The sequence below is a fragment of the Punica granatum genome, chromosome 3, assembly GCF_007655135.1.
Source record: "Punica granatum isolate Tunisia-2019 chromosome 3, ASM765513v2, whole genome shotgun sequence".
Classification (NCBI taxonomy): domain Eukaryota; kingdom Viridiplantae; phylum Streptophyta; class Magnoliopsida; order Myrtales; family Lythraceae; genus Punica; species Punica granatum.
In genome coordinates this window covers 8,204,205-8,218,799 of record NC_045129.1, presented here as the reverse complement: position 1 = coordinate 8,218,799, position 14,595 = coordinate 8,204,205, and the positions used below count along the sequence as shown (strand labels likewise).

Here is a 14,595-nt window from a genome sequence, read left to right as displayed (position 1 = left end):
ATTAAATTTTATGCTAGAATAACCCATAGAAAAAGGAAAAACTTCATATAATATCCAAATTGTTCCATGGATGAATGCCAGATCCGCTCAACGAAGTGGAATCAATGCAATTCAACGAAATAAATAAATAAATAGAGTGGAACCAATACAGACAGGAGATTCCTTTTTCTTTTTTTTCTTTTTTTCTCTCCCTAATATGAGGCAATTTTACTTCATGTGTTTGTGTTTCAAGAGCCTAAAACTTTTCCTTAACTAATTCATATTTTCAAAGTCTATATCTAATCAACCACGTCGGTCCATATCATTCCATGTTACTAGAATGACGCATGCACTGCCATGCATGTATGTAGTCACTCAATTGATTCAAATCAATACAGTTCATTCAACTTTTTCACTGTAAATCAATTCTCTCGAATTATGTTCGTTATAAGAATTGGCGAGTCGGTGACCCAAGTAGTTGCATCCTGAAAATATATCTCCATCTAATGAAACAAGCTGATCCAAACCTGTCCATGATATGCAAAGGAGACCTGCAAACGATGCGCGTATCTGCTCAACTTGATTGAAATCAAATATTTTTACCCAAAAAGAGAAAGATTGAGATCAAATACTGAATCACTCCAATTAATCACGCTGATATCCCGTCTTTCTCGCCGAGTTATCTAAGGGTATTTTCTGAATATGAGCCGCTGTCTCATGATAATACGTAGCTCACTATCTTATCCTATATATAAAGGTCATGAAAGATGTGCGCCATCAATTCTTGGTCATATTATTTTTATGGGTTTACAGCTAGGGGTTTGTGTCCACTTCATAAATTAATCAACAAATACTGCCTTAATCACTCGCGGTGATTAAAAAATTTGGAAGGCTTAGAAGTCCAAAAAAATATAGCATACTAAAAATCAAGGGAAATTTTACGGTGTCGTACCCGCGTCGTCCCCTGCTATTGGATCGCCCCTTCTCGGGAAGGCACTGGTACGGTACTTCGAGAGAGTACCATAGTACTGCCCCAAAATCATAAACAACATAGTTTTCAACCTTAAGAAAAAAAAATTATACACATATACGAGGCAATACAGAGAAAATATAGATTTTTTTTTCATTTTAGACAAATAATATTTTTATATTCGAGCAATGGAAAACATATGAAAAAAGATTAATCTTAATGGAAAAGAAAAAAAAAACTAAGAAATCCTATGAATTGGAGAACGATGTGCATGGCAATGGAAAAAGAGGGTTCATGTTTCCTACATACAGAGATTTACATTTTCCTTAATGAGAGGAGAGCTTAAGGAAAATTTGTACCAAAAAATAAGATCCAAGACATGATCAGATCAGCACCATCATCGTTCCACGGTTCTAAGCTTCCTAGATTTGTATATGTTTGTCCCTGTCCTGTCTCCCAAAGGAAAAGAAAAATAATAATTAAAAAAAGAAAAAAAGAATTTTTGCTTCCCAAAAGGCTGAAGAAGATGAGTCGTCAATATCGCTCTATAACCCACAAATTCCCGTTCTGTTCATTTTATGTCCCTGCAAAAACATGAGCACTCAAATGCATTAGTTAGCACGTGCAGAACTTCCTCAGTCCGTCTTTACAGTACGATATTTACAAACAAATAAGGTTTATCCAACATCACCGTAAAATACAATAACCGTAATAGGCATATGTAAGCAATTTTCGAGATTTTAACGTAAAAAGTATAGTACAGGCTAAGTATCCTACGGAGAGGCTGAGACAAACTATCTTCTATGACTAACAAATAACCAATATCAGTTGCTGGTCTGATCATTCACGTGTGTTCATAAATAATCATGTGATTAGTGCCACAATTTTTCTAATGTGAAGTATTCAGCAGAGAAGCATAGGCTGCCACATTTGGAACTCTCGAACAGTTAAGATAATCATATCGAGTGAACTAAGGTATTCTGGTATGAGAGAATTACGGATCATAAATTTAAAGAACTGTCTTAAGCATGCCAATGCCACTCTATGACAATCTAAATTTAAAGAGCTCTGCTAAAGCAAATAATTTATAGTAAGTTGCACACAGATTTAATTCATCGAATGGATCTAGAATGAGAACGATTTGTGTTGTCGTAAATTCACACTAAATCCGGTTAGAAACCAGATAGTTAAATATTTTTCCTTACAAGTATATATAATATATATGATTCTGCAACATCCGATACTTATTAGCAAGAAAGTACTGTCAAACTGACTAAGTCCAAAAAACCATTGTTTGGAGTAGAAACACACAAAATCGTATTAAGTCGCTTTTTTCTTTCCCCCTTTTTCAGGAACTCAACATAGCAAAAGCTCTAACCAACTCCAAATATGGAGAGTGTCACCATGAAAATTCATGTGACACACGATACTCTCGATAACATTCACTGACTATATGATATATGCATATTCAATAACATGATTAGCTTTAATGATCTATAACATCTGTTGGTGACCCTTTGACTTGATATTGCAGAGATAAGCCAAAACTGGACACTGTCAATGACTCAACAGACAACATGCGAAATTCCCCCATTAAACTCCTTAGAGCTAAACCCCCTCTCTGTCTTATGGACAGTGATGGCTGGCTGGCTGGCTGGCTAGTACGAAGCACAATAAATGTGGCCTTCTTCCCCATATAATAAACAATGCACACACTCTTAAAGCCTACTCAATGATCCAGTCAGTCCCTTTATTCTATTTTGGTTTTGGTTTTCCCTTACTTTTATTTTAAATATAAGAATTAATGTGAAAGGGATTCGTCATGGAACAAATCGAATGAGTGATAGCAAAAAGCTGAGAGTGAGAGAGAGGAAGAGCAAAGAAAGACTATCCCTTTCAGTGAAAAGACAGTAATTCCCTGTAGAAACATGCACCCCTTCCTTTCTGCTACCCTTTCCCCAGCCCAGCAAAGAGCCGAAGTGGGCTTTCCACTGCCACCAAACAAATATTTCCTCATCCATGAAAAAGCATATGGAGACCTCTCTCACACTCTGGACAACTTATGCCCCCTAATATATATTCACTTCGTAAATGCAGAGTAAAATCCCATTATTGGGAGATTAAAAAAAAATCAGAGGGAAAAAGGAGGACAAAAGCTACATTAATGTTAACGTACTTTGTGGATTATGACAAGATAACACTTCACCAACTGCCACTTTACGTCTTATATAGTCAACTTGGATGAAATAATTAACTAATTATTATAATACCTTAAACTTTTAATGTACATGAAAAGGAAAAAACCATTTTCTTTGCACGTTGTGAATACCTCAATTGCATCATGGATTTATTGATCTAATGTCGGTTTCGAGTTTCAATGATATGCGTCATGATAAACTCGGGTTATTTTGATTTGAAGGGCATTTGGTCTAACCACAATCATACACAGGAAATTAAGGAATGAGATCTAACGTACCTAAAAGAGTATGTAACGCAAAAAGAGCGGCAGATGGAACTGATGGTGAAGAACGAAGCAAAGAGGATCAACAGGAAGGGCCTTCCACGCAGCTCTTGCGCTCGTCGCTGCCCGAACCTTGCTGTTCCTGCTGCTCTGGCTGATGGACCATCGTCTGCTGATGCTGGGGCTGGAGGGAGAGATGGGGTTGGAAGTTGTGCTGGTGGTGAGGCTGATCGGGATGCTGGTGGTGGAATGCGGCACCGCTGCTGCTCCCGGCGTGGTGGGCGTGGGGGTCGCCTGGCTGGTGAATCTGGTAAGCTGCCACAGGCTCGAATGTACCCCCGAGAGCCAGTGAGGGTGAGACTGCTGCCTGAGCTGCCACCCCTCCAGCCCCAGGGTGATTATACCCATTGCCCAGCATGATCCCGTCGAACCCGCCAGCACCACTGAACTTGATCTCCTGCTGCTGCCTTTGCCGCTCGTAGAGGCCACGGTACATCTCCTGATGTGCCGCTGCCGCAGCGACTATCTGATGCCCATGCGGATCGAACCCCACCTGCTGCTGCTGGTGCTGAGCCTGAGCCTGTGGCTCACGGATCACCAGTGCCCCTGAGGGTTGGTGGTGGGGCGGCAAGGGCACAGGCACTGCCCCCATGTACGGTGTTACAGCCAGTGATGAAGATGGTCCAGTGCCGCCCATGTGCTGCGCAAACGCTCCCGGTGGGCCGGCCTGGTGGCCAGCAGGGAGCATTGGGAGCATAGCCTGGGGACCGATGTAGGTGGCGAGCTCCTTCCTTGCACTCGTCAGTTCGTTCTGCAAGAGCCTCAGCTTCTGCTGTAGGATCGAAATGAGACCCACGCAGCCATAGACTGGGTCGCGAAGGCGGGTCTCGGCCTCATAGGCAAGGGAGTGGACGGCATCTTCGCGCTGGTGGACGCCGAGCTCGCTCAGGAGCTTGGCGACATTGCTCGCCCCGAATACCTTGTGGATGTAAGCAAACTTCTGGGGCTGGTCCGCCGGGAAGTAAGGCGCGAATATGCACTCCTGAGTGCACTTCCTCCTCTGCAGCTTGCACGCTGCGCACGGGGAGCTCGATGATGACATGGTCGCAAAATTCCGCTGCACCACAACAAGCCAAGAACTCTAATATATCATTCCAAACATAAACAGGAATTAAATCATAACAAAAAGAAGAAAAAGAAAAGAAACCCTCGCCAAGAAAAAAAGATCAGTACGCATTGGATTTCACTTTCAGGAACAGATGTAGATTAGACCGACGGATGCAAAACCCGAAGCCCCAGGAAAGGAAAATGGTGAAGGGTTCAAATCGGAAAAAGACCAAGGGATCGAGGCGAACCCATCGAGCCTGATTTACCGAGACCGATCCCTCCCGCCTAGGGCAAATTCATGGAATCGTTACACTCCCCAAAAGGGGCATCCCCCCATTTAACGGGGCCGATCTCTCCCACACTGTAACTCTCCATTTTGCCGGGACCGATCGAAAAAACCGATCGTTAACCCCAAATCTTGAATTCCGAATATCACCATATCAAGAACGACCCACCCTCCACCTCCGGTCACAGTATCCATCCCGCTATCCCCTTCATTTTCTCGGAATCTCCCGACAAGCGGACGAGAAATCCTCTCTGGCATTATTAAAGAACACCAAACGAAAGTGGGAAAAAAACAAAAAATAAAAGGGGGAAAGAAGAAGAAGAAGAAGAGAACGAAAAGGCGTAGGAGAAGGGATTCTTTGATTTTTTTTTTTTTTTTAAAAAAAGAAGAAGAAGAAGGCCATTATGGGGTGACGTACCTGCCCTGGTCCCCGGGTCTCAAGCCTGAGACGGAACGGAGAGCTCTCGCTCGCTGTCTCTTTCTCTCTCTCTATCCCTTCTTTCTCTCTCTCTAGCTCCCCCCCGTCTCTCTCTCTCTCTCTCCCCCTCTTTCTCTCTCTATATATCTTCTCCCCAAGTATCGAGTGAAGCAAAATTACAGACCCCGAAAAATTTTAAAAAGAAAATCATTATTATAAAAAAAAAAAAACGATTTTTTTTTCAAAGAGAGCGGAGCGCTGAAACTAATAAAAGGGAGAGGAGAGGAGACGTGGGCGTCTGGGGATTATGGTTTTCTTTCTTAAGGAAGAAGAAGGAAGGAAAGGAAAGGAAAGCAAGAAGAGTGAGACTGCCCCCACGCTCCCCCACGGGGAATGATCCGGTGCGGGCACGACCACCGTACTCCCATTGACCGAATCTTAATTTTCTTTCTTTCTTTCTTTCCTTCCTTTTTTTGGGGACTGATTTGATTAACTTTGGTCCACTCTGACGGGGCGCTCAGTGGTGATGGCTTCGGTTAATGCCATAACAGATCATTTTACGCAGTCAAAACAGCCCAATTGTTGTCTATGGCAATCGGCAGAGGAGACGAGGACAGTGTTGTTTCGTAATGAGTAACGACATTATTCATCTTCTAATGAATGTTCGGACGTTGAAACCTTAAGTGGTGTCCGGTGCTTGGTTCGAGTATATGGAAATTCCGATGTTCGTGGTCGTCGTGTATTTTGTCAACCTATATATGTATGTGTTACATAGAGATCCCGCGATGCATATATGGAATCAAACATAATAATCCAACTCTAATTAACATAATCGTGATCTGGTTAACGATCTAAAATATACTTCGTTAGGATTTTTTTTTAATATCCAAAATAACTCGAAAGGAATACTCAACCTCCTTTATATTGCTAGTTTAGAATGATTTGGATACTGTTCTAGTCCAATATATTAGTTCTTGTTAAAAATAAGTAATTGGATATGATAGAATCAAAAGAGATACTGGGCAAGACATTAATGTTTACATCAAAGAAAATTTGAGATTTTTTTTTTGTCAAGTGAGTAAATGAGAGCTCTGAGACTTGAGAAAATTGAACTCTTTCCACAATTTATCAATTTAATACTAATAAGCAACCAATCTTTTTCCTACCCTATCCAAACCAATACCTAGGGTTAGTTTTCAAACCAAATCTTTCAAAATCAAGAGCAGTTCAACAGTGATTTTTTGGTATTCTGAATAACTAACCGTTCAATCGATCTTTTCATGCCTAAAACTAAAACAAGATGATTTCGAAAAAAATGAAAACTAGTAATTTTATTTTCATTCGGTTTTTTTCTTCCTGGTCAAAGTTATTTTTCGATGACTTCGATACGTGGCAAAATCCTTCTTTATTTTCAAGATATCATAGACTTGTTCAAAATCTTCGAAAGATCCAGGTATTGTAACTTTTTTTAGGATTTAATATTCAGAATTCCTTTTAATTTCCCTCTTTCAAAATAAATATATAAGATTTGAACTTTGCTTCTTTTTTTTTTTTGGTTGAGGTGAAAGGATTACTACGTACTATTTCAAGGAGAAGTTTTACCGCCTTTAGCACTTCTTTCCTAGAATTGTAATTGTAATACACGGTATACCATAAACACACCTTCCATGCATTAATTCATATTTCATACGTTTCTCCAAAAAGAAAACTTTCGTACAGACACACGGTCTAATTGGATAACTATACCCGTATTATACAGGTATTACTTAATAGTAGGTGGTAGCCCTATAGCAAGTAAGTATTAAAATTCAACAAGATATTTCTATTACCAATGAGATGGTAGACCAGTTGATAATGCGTTAATATTTCAAATTTCACATCAAGAGTTTGAGGAGATTTCAGAGTAAATAAATGGGAAAGGTTCCGTATTTACTGTCGAATTCAATGGAAACGCAATAGATTTCTTAATTTACACCGGTCCACAAAAGTGCGCTGTAATCTAACATGAAGCTTTTGATAAATGATGTATATACTTAACGAATCTCGTAATAAGTTATGTTAATAAATCTAAAGGGATTGATCAGTACCCATACCTCCTTGTCCGATTCGATAATGACACGGCAAACTTCTTAAGTTACATTGGTCCAAGAAAGAAAATGGAGATTGTTGATCAAAATCCATGACGTTTTGTTGTATTTTGCGTGAAGCAATAATCTAACCAAAGACTTCCAAGAAAAGAAGTGATTAGTGCGGCGCTACATACTCTTGTTTGATAATATAAAAGTTTCATATTCGATTCTCATGGTAAGATTAAATATACTCCTTTATTAAGTTTTATATTTTATTGTACTAAGTCCACTTACCTCTCTTGAAATCCAAAAAAAAAAAAACTAAAGAGTTTCTATGAATCATATATATTTTTCGGTTACAAAGGACCATGGATTTAGTACAATTAATTAGGATTTCTAACAACTAGTAAAATGACACGAATAGTCCCACCATGAGGATTGAACCTGCAACCTCTTGATTGATGGGTAATGGTCCGTGCCACTACGTTATACTCTCTTTCTCTATTAATTATATATTTACTCGACAAATCTTGTATTAAATTGTCTTAATAAGTCTTTTTTTTTTCAGTTACATAGAGAGACCACGAGTCTAGTACAATGAAATAAAAATCCTAATATCTAACAAAGGAATGCAGATAGTCTCCAATAAGTAACGAACTTGAAATTTCTTCATTACCAGATGAAAGTACAAGCCACTATATTACATCTTTTTTATTTTAATAAGTCTTAAGGGGGTTAATAATCAAAACCCTTGCCTCTTTTGTCAAATTCAAAAAAGACATGAGTTGTAATCGAAAAAAAAGAAAAAGAAAAAGAAAAAGAAAAAGAAAAAGACATAACTGACTTCTTAATTTACACGGGTGCAAGAAAAAACACATGAATTGCTAATAAAAAAACCATGCTTCTTCAGTGTTATCCTAAAAACACTAAAAGAAAAACACTTATTAGAGACAAATAATGAGAGTAAATTATAATATTAGTATCTTTAATTCTCATTTTGAGATAAATACAATATATGTCTCTCATGTGAATTTTATATGCCTCTAAAAGCACCTAAAATTAATACTTTACTAAATTACAAATATACACCATAATTGTTAGCAACAAATAAGTATTTTGCCTCTGAAAAGAATAACTTTTAGAATCATATTAGTTGAGGCATATAGAAAATTTGTCACTAAATATTTTTTTAAAACGCAAAAGACTTAATTGCTTCTAAATCCAATTTTATTTGGCCCTAATATATTCTTTTAAAGGTAAACAGTAATTTTCTCTAAATCCAATTCTCATTTGCCTCAAACTTACGAAATTTTACTTACTAAGTAAGTAGATAAAATGTTAAAAGTTTGATGGATTATTTTTACCAAAAATAAATAATTTATTCAACACGAGTTAAAAGATATTCAAATTACTATCAACATAAGTTGAAAATATATTTTACTTATTTATGGATGTGAATACATTATGCAGATTTTGAATGAAATAAAATAGTACATTGGCATTCTTTTTGTGTATTTTACTTCATCTATTGGATTATCTATGATTTATTAAACAATCTTTTGGATAATTTCATAATCTTCAACTTACCACTCAAGAATTAACAATATATATATGCACAATGTTTGATTTAATATTATATGCATATTAATTATTTTCTTAATTTTAAATAATTATATATATTTATTGAGTCTTGACAAAAATATTACATATAAATTAAATGCAATTCAATTCAAAGATTCATTGGTGGCAAAATGGTAAAGGCACGAGACTAAAAATACTATGCTAGAGGTCATGCGTTCGAGTCGGATTCAAGTCAAAATATAAAGATATGAGAGAGATAATAGTCAAATATAATTATCATCATTGATTTTGAAAAAATTTTACAGAGGCAATAACAATTATCCTAAATAAATGGATTTTGAATTAACGACTTTTACTAATTATTGCGAATTTTCCTCTATAGATTTAAAAGGTAAATTGGGCAATTTACTCTTTTGTCTCCAATACCTTTAGAGGCAAATACAAGGATTTTAGAAGCAAATATCATTACTTCTAAAAGGATTTTTTCTTGTAGTAAAACCACGCTTCTTTGTCGTATTCTCTAGAAACACAACGAACTTTTTTACACAAAACGAAAAAAGAAGTTACATGACGCAATAACCTAACACGAGGCCTCTTATAGATCATGTGTTTAATTGACAACAGATACTGTATAAGTTATATTAGTGAGTTCTAAAGGGATTTATAATCAAAATCTGAGCCTCTTTATCGGATTTGGAAAAGACACAATAGATTTCTTAGTTTGCATTGGCCCAAGCATGAAGATGGGAATCGTAATCAAAACCCATGTCTCTTTATCGTATTTGACATAATCACAACAAACCTTTTCACACAAGCCTAGAAAAGAAGTTTTTTTTTTGTATGAACCATAGTATTTAGAAACTTAATTGAATCTCGACTAATCCAGTCAAGCCGAATCAGCCCACTAAAAGGTTAAACTCTCCCAGCATTGATTTTTTCTATTAAGAAGATTTGAACTCGAGACATTATTTAAGATGAATAAACGTCGAACTACTTGAATTAACTCTATAAAAAGAAGTATGCTTGATAAAATAACCTAACCATAAAGGCCTCTAATAAATCATGTATTTAATTGACAAATCTCATAATAAGTTTTCTTAATTAAAGGGGCCTCTTTGTCAAATTCGATAAAGATATAACGAAATTCTTAATTTGCATTGGGTCCAAGAAAGAACATGAGGTTTGCTCATCAAAAGTTGTGCCTTTTTATCGAATACCATAAAGACATAACAAACTTTTTAATTTACACAACAAGCTTTTTTACAATAGTCTAAAAAAGAAGTTGCATGATGCAATAACCTATCTGAAGGCTTCTGATAAAACATGTATTTACTCTATCGATTTCGTAATAAATAGTATGAACGAGTCTTATAAAGGGTTGATAAACAAGATCCCCCTGCCTCTCTGTCCTATCCAATAAGAGCGAAACAAACTTCTTAATTTACATTGTCCATCAAAAACGCGGAAATTATTGACTGCCCTATGCCTCTTTGTCGTATCGACATAAATAAAGTAGACTTCTTTGCACATGTCCACTCAAAGAAAGTTGCATGATCAATAACCTAACTAGAGGCTTCTTCCATTAAAAGAAGGTGTACCGCATTGGCGCACGTCCTTGCCTAATAACAACATGTTTCAGGTTCGATACTCCGTGAGACTACCATGCTCCTTTGTTAATTATTAGGATTTCTATTTTATTAGACTAAACTCACAAGTCTCTCTTACAACCAAAAAAAAAAAAACTAGAGGCTTCTAGTAAATCATGTATTTGCTTGATAGATATTTTAATAAATTGTGCTAATGAGTCTTGAAGGTATTAAATTTCTTAATTTATATATTGGTCCAAGAAAGAACATGAAATTGTTGAACAAAAGTTATGCCTCTTTATCGTATTTGACAAGTGCATGTAGTTCAATTGGTAACAGATTAATGTTTCAAGTATTATTAAGTTAGGAGTTCAAATCTCCTTTGAGACTTAAGAGCAAATAAAGGGAGGAAGGTTCTGGTAGCTATTTATTGTTGAATCTGCTCGAGTAATAGTACTTTGACTATAAATTATACAAAAATATGAGATAAACCAATACATTTCAAAAGAAAATCATAATGATATAAAAATCTAACCACAACCAAGCAAAGACAATTCACACAATCCTATCATATTGTGTCCGAGAGCTTCTTTTATACTTTGATTTTTCTTGTAGGGGTTTATATAATTGGTAGGGCTGCTCAAAACTGAAAAATCAAACCGAAAAAAACTGAATATCCAAAAATGTGGTTTGGTTGCGAGTGGTTTTTCTTGCAGTTTAGTGGATATGGTTAGGTTGAAAGAAAAAAACCAAACTGAACTGCATGTGCATATAAATTATATTTTTCTTCACATTAGCCTTACAATCCCTATCTTGAAACAACTTTTTTTTATATGTGTATTGAGTTATTTATTTGGCTACTTCAAACTTGATTTACTTTGCTACTTTTCTTAATCATGAACTTTTCAGGCATATGAAGGTTAAATTTGGCATTATTTTGCCATTTGTTTTTGTTGTTTGGGATGCATCATGTATGATGTTTTGTGACTTTTTTTTTATAAATAAATGAATTTGGATATGACGTAATACAAGAATTAAATTACTCATGATATATTAGGATTAGTATGGCCCAAAAGAATAATTGGTTATTTGCTTAACCGAACCAAAAAAATCGAATTTTATGACTTAGTTTTTATTTAAAAAATTGTGATTTGGATATAAATATGATTTTCAATTTTCAAAAACCGAAATTATGATTTGGTTACAGTTTAAATCAAAAACTGCACCAAACCGAGCATCTCTAATAATTGGCATAGCTTATGAGGGGAAAAAAAAAGTGATACATTCAAGCATCATTGTAGATCCGGGCTTGTGCTGTTACGGAAACGTGCTTAATTTTCCTAATCTTGGGTCAAATCAAATATGGACAAACCATAGAGTGAGTCGAGGGTGGTGCGGTCAATTCATATCCATGCACATATATCTCGTACCCAGAGACACTCCCCATTAATGCCCCCCTCTTTAAACCTTCAGTACTGCACAGGATTCGAAATATGTCTCTACTCTACAGAGAGAGAGAGAAGGGGACAAAAGGGCAAGAGAGAAAGAGATGAAGAAAAGAAGGGACACATACATGCATGCACAGGCCAACGCAGACACAGTAAAAGTCCAGTATGGGTTTGCTATGGTTGAGTATGCCATTTGTTTATGGTAGATAAAATTATAGGAGGTATCGCTCTCTCACATCAAATAGTAAAAATTATTTTTTTCTACAGACAAATGAATTTTTCAAAACTTGAAATTATATTCTCCTTGTTGGTTGAAAGTCAAAACTGCTGCTTACCATGCATTTAACCAAACATTTTGTTGGTAGTGAGCATGCAATTGCCTCCACTTTACTCTGTATCTCTCTTTCTTCCTCTTAATTTCTTTCCTTTCAAATGTTCTCCTATTCTTTATTGTATTAGACTCACGTATCTCCTTTAACCACAGAAAAAAAAAACTCTCTCAGTCTCTCTCTCTCACTAATTCCGTACCCTTTGTGAATTTCCATCTATGTTCCTCTCCTTTATAGAACAAACCATTATCTCCGAAGTAACGATTCTTAGAGCATATGATTGTCGGTAAGCTATCATACTCATACAGATCTGCTGTGTTGCCATGTTAGTAACACGGGCTGATAGACTGTTGTGGTACGCAAATAGGCAGCTAATTTCATTAAGTTACCATGACAGGAACAACCGAGTCGTGGATTCCACGGTGGAAAATTACTGAGCAATATGTAATTAATTAATGGGCTATATATTCCTTCTTATGAATAAAAACTTCGAGCGGACATCATGAATCATCTCATAGTTTGGAAATTATATTTCCTAATTTTTTTTCTGGGTGCTATTGTTGTTATGAGAAAATGCATAAATTCTTTTTTCCTTTTTTTTGGCGAAGAAAAAACATATACATATATATATGTATGTAACTAATTGATCAAGTAATTAATTCGGCCAAGAATTGTCTAGCCTACAAATTAATTAAAGAATAATCAAGATAGATTAGATATGCTGTAGAGGAATATAGAGTATGCTGACCATCACATATCTATAATTTCTTCAGAACGGATACTAGTTTCATGGCTCATATTTTAAATATTACTATTGATTAATATTAATATATTTATATTGATATTGATAAACTAAGCTTGACTCCGGGGGGAATATCATGTAAATGTTGACAATGAAATTATTTTCGTAAGTTAATTATACATATATATAATTAAATTATATGTCACGTCGTTAACGATGGAACGTCCCAAAATAGGAGACCGACAAATACAAAATCTGAAGTAAGGTTAGAAAGAGTATTGGCATATCTTTGGAATTTGTTGTCGTTACGTGACAAGTTTATTCTTTTGACATTATTAGGCGCTTACATGATTAAATTAATCAATCAAATCTATTAGCTTGTCTGCTGAGATGAATTTCATGGCTTGATTTTGCGCATATCGCTACAAAGTTTTTGTCCCTCGGAAAAAGCAAGACAAAGAAGGCCCAATGACCCTGACCTCAACATAATTCCAAACAAAATAATTAAATATACTATTCAGTATTCACTTCCAAACAAACATATATATATATATATAGTTTGACATGGACCCCGAAAGGCCCAATCCCCAAATATATATTTCATGGTGGCCCGACCTCACCTGCACCTACCTGGATATCTGATTAGAGGAGACCAAGGATCTTCTCTAGATCAGGAATTGCACGGGCTAGGTGCCCTCATTGCGAGCCCGTACTAGGGTTGATAGTGCCAATGCCCCTATTGGCAAACTTGTCTGGTTATATAGGTATGCCGTCTGATATTGAGCTATCGCAATTCTAAATTTCTAAATATTTTATTATGGTAATATGAATGAAAAAACTCTTGACATAATAAAAAGTATGACAAATCTTTCTCTTTTTTTTTTGTAAGATTATAAATATTCTTAGCTTATTAATTGAGAATAATTTATTCGAGCGTTTGCTACTACTTGATCCTATCACTAGGTAAAATTAGTTTTTTTAATTAAATTACTCCGGAGAGAAAAAAAAATCCCTCCTAATTAATATTGCTGGGATGCTCACGTGGAGGATTTGTACAGAAAAAACTTCTGGTCTTTCCGTACCTAAAAGCAAAAAAGGACGGCTACTGTTTTATCCTTTTACGAAATCCTTTCGTGCGCATTCCTAGTGTGAAAATTCACCTGATATAATTAGTCAATTGCAATTATGATCAACTATTTTTTTACTATAGCGATCAGAAGATGTAAGAGTATCATTAAATCTCAGTCTATTGGCTCCAAGAATGGGAGATTAATCACATTAGGTCAGAAGATGTAACAAGAAATCACTTAACAAATCATTTAATATGATCAGGCGAACTGTTACCGCATTGGACTGAGTATTTTCTAAGTTATTGTTGATATCTTTTCCTCCCCTTTACCCATTTTGTCGTTGACTTTTTTTTTTTCCGATAATAAGGGGAATCATGTCCACCAGTATAATGAATAAAAGAAAATATAAAGAGACACTAATAGTTCTATCACAAAAATCGAATCTGAAACTTTCATAATATTAAATGAACGTATATTATTATATTACATATTCTTTCTCGCCAATAATTTGTTTTGTTTTGTTTTGTTTTTCTGGGTGAAAACCATTGA

General features: G+C 35.8%; 1 protein-coding gene across 4 annotated transcripts; it reads right to left on the bottom strand.

Moving 5' to 3' along the window:
* Positions 1-1,229: 1,229 nt before the first annotated feature.
* On the bottom strand, positions 1,230-5,559 carry LOC116198843 (LOB domain-containing protein 36). Of its 4 annotated transcripts, none has more exons than XR_004155398.1 (3): positions 5,222-5,558; positions 3,426-4,527; positions 1,230-1,533 (listed from the first exon to the last, which is right to left on the bottom strand). XR_004155398.1 is itself a non-coding variant. In XM_031529099.1 (2 exons), exon 2 carries the CDS (start codon positions 4,510-4,512, stop codon positions 3,493-3,495), a length of 1,020 nt encoding a protein of 339 aa, XP_031384959.1. In that variant the 5' UTR covers positions 4,513-4,527; positions 5,222-5,559; the 3' UTR covers positions 3,422-3,492. The 4 variants fall into 4 exon arrangements, 1 of the variants encoding a protein (XP_031384959.1); XR_004155400.1 differs by lacking the exon at positions 5,222-5,558 and adding an exon at positions 4,766-5,149; XR_004155399.1 differs by lacking the exon at positions 5,222-5,558 and adding an exon at positions 4,644-5,148.
* Positions 5,560-14,595: the final 9,036 nt, after the last annotated feature.